Here is a 6,486-nt window from a genome sequence, read left to right as displayed (position 1 = left end):
TTCCCACCCCTGGCCATCTCTAGCTTTCTCCTGATATGCAGTGCCCTGCTTTCTTGCTGCCTGACTGGGGAACCAACTCAAATGCAAAAGACTTTGAAGAGTATGAGCGAGAAGATTTCTTTGAGTAGCCATGGCCTAGATCAGGAGTAGCAAACAAAATGAGATTCAGGGTTTCCTGAGAACTTAGTGGTGATGGGCTCATGCTTTGTCCTGCATTCCCTTAACTGCCAGTCACAAGTCTTCCTGGAACGCAACCAACTGACTGTGTTCCCACTTTGCTGTGGCCATAAACAATGACAGACTTGCCTTGTCTGGCACCGCTCTGCTGAGCCTTATCTGGATCCCATTGTAGTCCCTGATGGAGAAAGTCCCGTCCCACCTAATTCTTTGTATGTTGACTGTAAATGCCTGAAGCTGTGTTTTGTATGAGTGAAGTGTCATGGAGGCTGTGACTTCCCTACTACTACTTCTGGCACTCTTGTGCCAATTGTCCATAACTCACTTTGGCAAGCTGGCAGCTTCCAGCACCTGAAAGCTGAAAATAGGAAAGGGCATTTGCAGGATAGTGATACGATGTGTGCTTGGCTTTAAAAAGGATTACAAATTTAAAGCAGTGGAGAACAAAAAGGCATACCAGTATCACCATGGATATGTGACATTAAACAAACCACTTGTCATGATACACAGCTGACTACTTGCCAAATGGAACAGGATCTTCATATTATTCATTGCTTTGTCCTGCTAAACCTGCACACCAATGAAAAAAAAAAATAACTCCAGAAAGGTACTGTCACTTTTCTGACCATCCCTGCCTGTGTTGGAGATGCTTGTTCAGAGGCAATTCCCACATCCATCTACTGACATGCATTTGAAGACCAAAAGGTGAAACCATGATGGGCACCCTACTTAACTGCTGCAGGAAAGGGAGCTCCAGGATAAGGTAACTTCCTTGAAGCAACTCACATTTTTAAAGCTTCCTGTTCTCCCAGCGCTTTGATCCCTTTCATCCCTTACAGCTGAGACATCAGCCAGGTATTTTCCTGGTATCCCATGTCTGCCCAACTACTGCCACCTGTCCATGTGGCTTTGCCAAAGGATTTCACCAGCCACACAGAGACACTCATCCATCACACCTCAGGTCATTCAGGAGCCCAGCTCTGCCTTGTGTCTCCTTGAGATGGAGGCAGAGCTAACCATCCTTTAGGTTTTATAAGTCACTGCAGCCAAGAACCTGGTCCACCCAAAAGGGGGCAAGATGCTGCCACCTGGAGAGCCTCTTGAAGCATCCCATTTGCCTCACCTGCACCTCCCCAGGGAGGCCCTCCTGCACTGTGCTGCATCCTTACAAAGCACGTGGAGGAGCAGAAACCCCATCTCAGCCTACACGATGGCCGTCTTGACCTCATATTCACAATGCTTTGTGCCAGGGGAGTGTCCTGCCTAGCACTGTCCTCTCTGCGTGTCCACAGACGGCTCCAAGAAGAAAAACAAACACAGAAGCAGAAAGCCAGGCAAAGGCACTGTGGAAAAGTGGGCCACCATCCAGCTCTTCCCTGTGGCATGCCTCCCCCAGCCCTTCAGCTCTTCCCTGCTATTTGAAGGGCAGCATGGCTGTCCTTCAGAAAGGAGCTGGTGGATCTGGAGCAAAAGGCAGGACCGACAGCCTCGGGGGTGGGGGAGCGGCTTGGGTACGCGTGGCCCTTGCTGGAGCTGTGCAGCGAGCCACGGCTCTGCCGGGCAGGGGGAGCGATCGGGACGTGCCCAGCCAGGGCGATTGCCCGTGCCCACCCGCAGCCCACACGTTCTGGGTTTTTTTTCCAATGGAAACAATCGTAAATAACTGTAATAAACCTCACCACACCGGCCAAGGGCAAGAGTGGGTGGGCACTCGCCCTGCACAGCCCGGGTGGCAGCGGGCAAAAAACAGGGAGATGAAGGGACGTGGGAAGTGGGGAGCGTGCCGGTATCCCCACATACACCTCCCACATACACCTCCCGCATGCGGCGCCCGTGTTTGTGGAAAAAGGTGGATTTCGGATCTCGCCTCCGGGAGAGGGGCCGGCCCCATGGACGCCCACGCGGGTACTGGGGCCTCACGCCGGCGGATCCGGGCACCTGCACCACGGCGGCGCCGGAGGGACGGACCTCGCCCTGCCCGGGCAGCGCTGCCGGAGCGACAGCCCCACTCGTGTCGGCGGCCGCCGCGCTGCAGCGACACGACCGGACGGGGCGCAAGGGGCAGCGGTGATGCCCGGGCGCGGGGCCGGACGTGGGCAGGAGAGCGGCCGAGGGGTGCGCGGGGTGCCGCTCCCGCCGCAGAGCCCCGCTTTGTTCCCGGGGGAGGCGCTGAGCGCAGGGTGCGCGGGTGCCTTCCCGACCGCCCGGCCCCTTCCCGCGTGTCTCCGAACACGCGTGTGCTCCGCTGCCTGCGCGCGCGCGCTGGGTGTTGGGTGCTCGGGTTGGTTGTTTTTTTTTTTTTTTTTTCCCTTTTCTTCCCCCCCTTTTCCCTCCCCCCCCCCCCGCCCCGCTTGCTCCAGGTTTTACTTCTGGTTGCCTGTAAGGGTTTTGCTCCTCCCTTCTGAAATCCTATATTAGCCGCGGCCAAAGCCGTGTAAGGAGCACAGCTCATTGTTGGCAAGTGCCGATGCGCCTCGCGGAGGGGCGAGAACCAGCTCCGGGGCTGCGGCAGCGATCGCGGCGCCGGTCACGTCAGCGCTGGGGAGAGGGAGCCGGAGAAGCCCTCTCTATGCTGGGTGACTCTCGCTGACTGATTCCACCGCCACCTTTGAAGGAGAAGAAGAAAGAAGCCGGGAGGTGAGTGCGGCGGTTCTCGTGGCTGGTGCCGGGTGTCCCTTTTGTGTGCAACAGGAAAAACGTGACTGTTATAAACACGCGAGGAAAGGTGTTTCTCAGCTGCCTGGCTTCATGTCCTTATCTGTGCATTACCGTATTTTCACCAAAATAATTGGTACTTAATTCCAAAAGTTGCTGACAGCGGCTAGGTGGGACTTGCCAATTCTTTGCTTGTTCCCCGCAAGTTAGCGAGAGTGCCGTGGGAATCCGCTGCCTTCGAGGGCGAAGCTGGGGGGCTTGGGCGGCTCCGGAGCGTGCGGGGAGGCGGCGGCGGTGGCCGAATGCGACGCTCCCCGCCGATAGGTATGCGCGATTTGGAGTGGGAAGGCGTGCTGCCCGCCGGATTAGCGGAGGGGACCGCGATTTTCGTTCCGTGGGTTCTCCTTTTATTTTTCCTTTTGTACTCCATGGTGGAGCCACTGTAGATTTTTGGGAGATTTTTTTTTTTTAATTATTATTATTTCCTCCACCGGGAAGGAGAGATGACTGCAGGACCAGCCAAGTAGTTTCTGCCAGGGCCAGGCAGATGCAGCTGGTCCGAGAGAGGGCGGCTGGATGTCCGAGGAGGGTGTATTTTCCTAATATATTCACACGCTAACTTTCCAGGTGAGCCATGGCAGACCACATGATGGCCATGAACCACGGGCGATTCCCCGACGGATCCGGCGGGCTCCATCACCACCCTGCGCATCGGATGGGCATGGGGCAGTTTCCCACCCCCCATCACCACCACCAGCAGCAGCAGCCGCCGCAGCAGCACGCCTTCAGCGCCCTGATGGGCGACCATATACATTACGGAGCTGGGAGTATGAACGCGAGCAGCGGGGTGAGGCACGCCATGGGACCGGGCAGCGTGAGCGGAGGGCACCCGGCCGGCAGCATGCCGCCCCCCGCCCGCTTCAGCGGCTCCCAGTTCATGGCCCCCCCCGTCGCCAGCCCGGGAGGGCAGCTGAGCGCCAGCATGCAGCTCCAGAAGCTGAACAACCAGTACTTCAGCCACCACCCCTACCCCCACAGCCACTACATGCCGGACTTGCACCCCGGTAGCCACCAGCTGAACGGCGGCAGCCAGCAGCATTTCAGGGACTGCAACCCCAAGCACGGCGGCGGCGGCGGCAGCGGCTTGCCGCCCGCCGTCCCCCACGTCCCCGCGGCAATGCTGCCGCCCAATGTCATAGACACGGACTTCATCGACGAGGAGGTCCTCATGTCCTTAGTCATCGAAATGGGGCTGGATCGCATCAAGGAGCTTCCCGAGCTGTGGTTGGGACAGAACGAGTTTGACTTCATGACAGACTTCGTTTGCAAACAGCAGCCCAGCAGGGTGAGCTGCTGATTCATTTAAAACAAACAAAGGACTTTTATCGGTGCGAATGAAAACATTCCCCTAGACACGGTGTCTCACTTTTCAGGGCTTGAAAAGGTGAGAATCTGGAAAGCAGAGTCAACTATGCGCTTGTATAATTTTTTTTTTTAATCGCTGCCATTTTTTTTCTTTTTGTAGCTTTGTCACTCACTTCCCCTCCTGTAGTAATAATATCTAGCGAACTCTGCCTTTTTATGTTGGTTGCCCCCCTCCCGACCTCCCCCTCTTAATTTCCTCGCAGTAACATGCCCAGAATTCCCACAGTGCCGGACTGTTAGATATTAATCTTGGCAAATTGCTTAATCTTGTGGATTTTGTAAACTATGATTTCCAATGACTTGAACTGCATTCAAATTTTGAGTGAACAGGGAAAAAAAATTGCATTAGTTGGTTGCATGAACTTTGAAGGGCAGATAATACTGCACAAAAGCTGCCATCTTGCTTAATTTTTAACTATGCATTGCAGTGCAGACTAATTTTTTTTTTCTGAATACGCTAAACTGGAAGCTTAACAGATGTGGGCCAAACCTTTCCAGATCAGGAAAAGTAATATTGTTACTTAAAAAGTCTGCTACCCATTCCCCCTCCCCCATATGTACAGACAATAATATGGTGTGGATGGAATGTTGACTAGTGGCAAACATTTCACAGATTTTTTTTTTTTTTTTCTGTCTTCAGCGTTTTGACACTGTGCTAATATAGTTTATTCAGTACATGAAAAGATACTACTGTGTTGAAAGCTTTTCAGGAAATTTTGACAGTATTTTTGTACAAAACATTTTTTTGAGAAAATATTGTTAATTTATTCTATTTTAATTTGCCAATGTCAATAAAAAGTTAAGAAATGCTTTAGTTTTTCTAGAAGTCATTTACCAGTATTTTTCTTCAAAACTCTTCCCCACTGTCCCTGGTAATAGAACATACCATCTATCTGTACAACCGTGTTGGTGTGCAAAAAGACATTCCAAGATAGAAAGTACACTACACCCATATATATGTCATGGTGAACTCGGTAGGTGAGCGGGATTTGAACATACTTACAGCATACAGCCTCATGCGTTACATTGTAATATGCCTGTCAGTGTGGTTTTCTGAAAAATAAAGTTGCCAAGGGCGCAACTTTTTTCGTGACTTGCCAACATACTTGCTTTAAATGTAGTTGTCCAGAGTTATGATGCATAAAGTATTTATTATATTTATCTATTAAACTTGTAATTTTATAAATCTGCTTTCATTTATATAGTAGACTTTGTTCTTTTGTATATTCATTATCTCACCTGGAAGAGCTATGTAAAAAGTGTTTGTAACATGGGAAGGGAGGGTGGTGGGTGTCACCCTCTGCCTCTCTCTTACCTCACAGGGTAACACAGGATATTGCTGTATCAGTCCAGATCTGCATGACACTGGAACCAGTTTTGTTTCATTTCCAGTGACTTAGGAGAAGGGGAATATATCGTTGAAGTACTCCACAGTGAGACATCTTTGACCCCTCTCCCCCAGAAGTTGTTGCCAACTGAAGCCACTGACATAAATCCATACAGGTCTATTTAAAATATTTCAGAGAAAAATGCCCATTAATTTAAGGCAGCTGACATTTAGTGCCAACTGTTGCTGCCTTCTGCCTTCACTCAGCCTTTGGCAAAGCTCCTGCACAAGTTATTAGTTTGGTGAGGGCTGTGGGATCAGGACCCTAATAATACATGTAATCCTGTTTAGCCACGCTTCCCAAGTTCGACAGGAGCAGTACCACTGAGCCTTCTTTTTGCTTACTTTTTAATCCTTGTCTTCTGAATTAGGAAGAAAAACAGCATGGTGGATGTAGTTAAATTTTAAACCTGGTCACGTTAACAGGAGGATATCACCACACAATGGGAGTGTAAATAGCAGTGTTTTGAATCAAGCTGGGAAATTAAAGTGATTACTATTTCTAAGATTGCCCCAGCTGGTGAGAAAAGTGATACTTGTCTTTCTTTGCCTTACAGACACAAAGCAGCTAACATGTTTATGGACCAAAAAAAAGAGTAAATATTCAAGTATTAGCAAAGGTAAAAAGAAGGAAGTGTATGCTTCCTGGAAAAACTAAGACAACAAAAATGCACTCTGCAGGCAGTGACAGTACATTCCTAGAAAACTCAATACCAAGAACTTAAAAAAAAGCAGCCTTCTGGTTTCAGCCAGTGATTGCTACTGTTCTGTGACAGTAAATTTTGCATCAAATGACAGTAAATCATAACTTACCAATTCACCAATAACGTAAAAGACTGCTT

The 6,486-nt window shown here is 50.4% G+C and overlaps 1 protein-coding gene across 1 annotated transcript; it reads left to right on the top strand.

Moving 5' to 3' along the window:
* The first annotated feature begins 2,561 nt into the window (after positions 1-2,561).
* Positions 2,562-5,457, top strand: CITED2 (Cbp/p300 interacting transactivator with Glu/Asp rich carboxy-terminal domain 2). Its single transcript, XM_021553108.3, has 2 exons — positions 2,562-2,814; positions 3,460-5,457. Exon 2 carries the CDS (start codon positions 3,467-3,469, stop codon positions 4,187-4,189), a length of 723 nt encoding a protein of 240 aa, XP_021408783.1. The 5' UTR covers positions 2,562-2,814; positions 3,460-3,466; the 3' UTR covers positions 4,190-5,457.
* The last annotated feature ends 1,029 nt before the right edge of the window (positions 5,458-6,486 follow it).

Source organism: Lonchura striata, chromosome 3 (assembly GCF_046129695.1).
Source record: "Lonchura striata isolate bLonStr1 chromosome 3, bLonStr1.mat, whole genome shotgun sequence".
Classification (NCBI taxonomy): Eukaryota; Metazoa; Chordata; class Aves; order Passeriformes; family Estrildidae; genus Lonchura; species Lonchura striata.
Note: the sequence above shows the minus strand (reverse complement) of the source record. Positions and strands in the feature narration are given on the sequence as shown.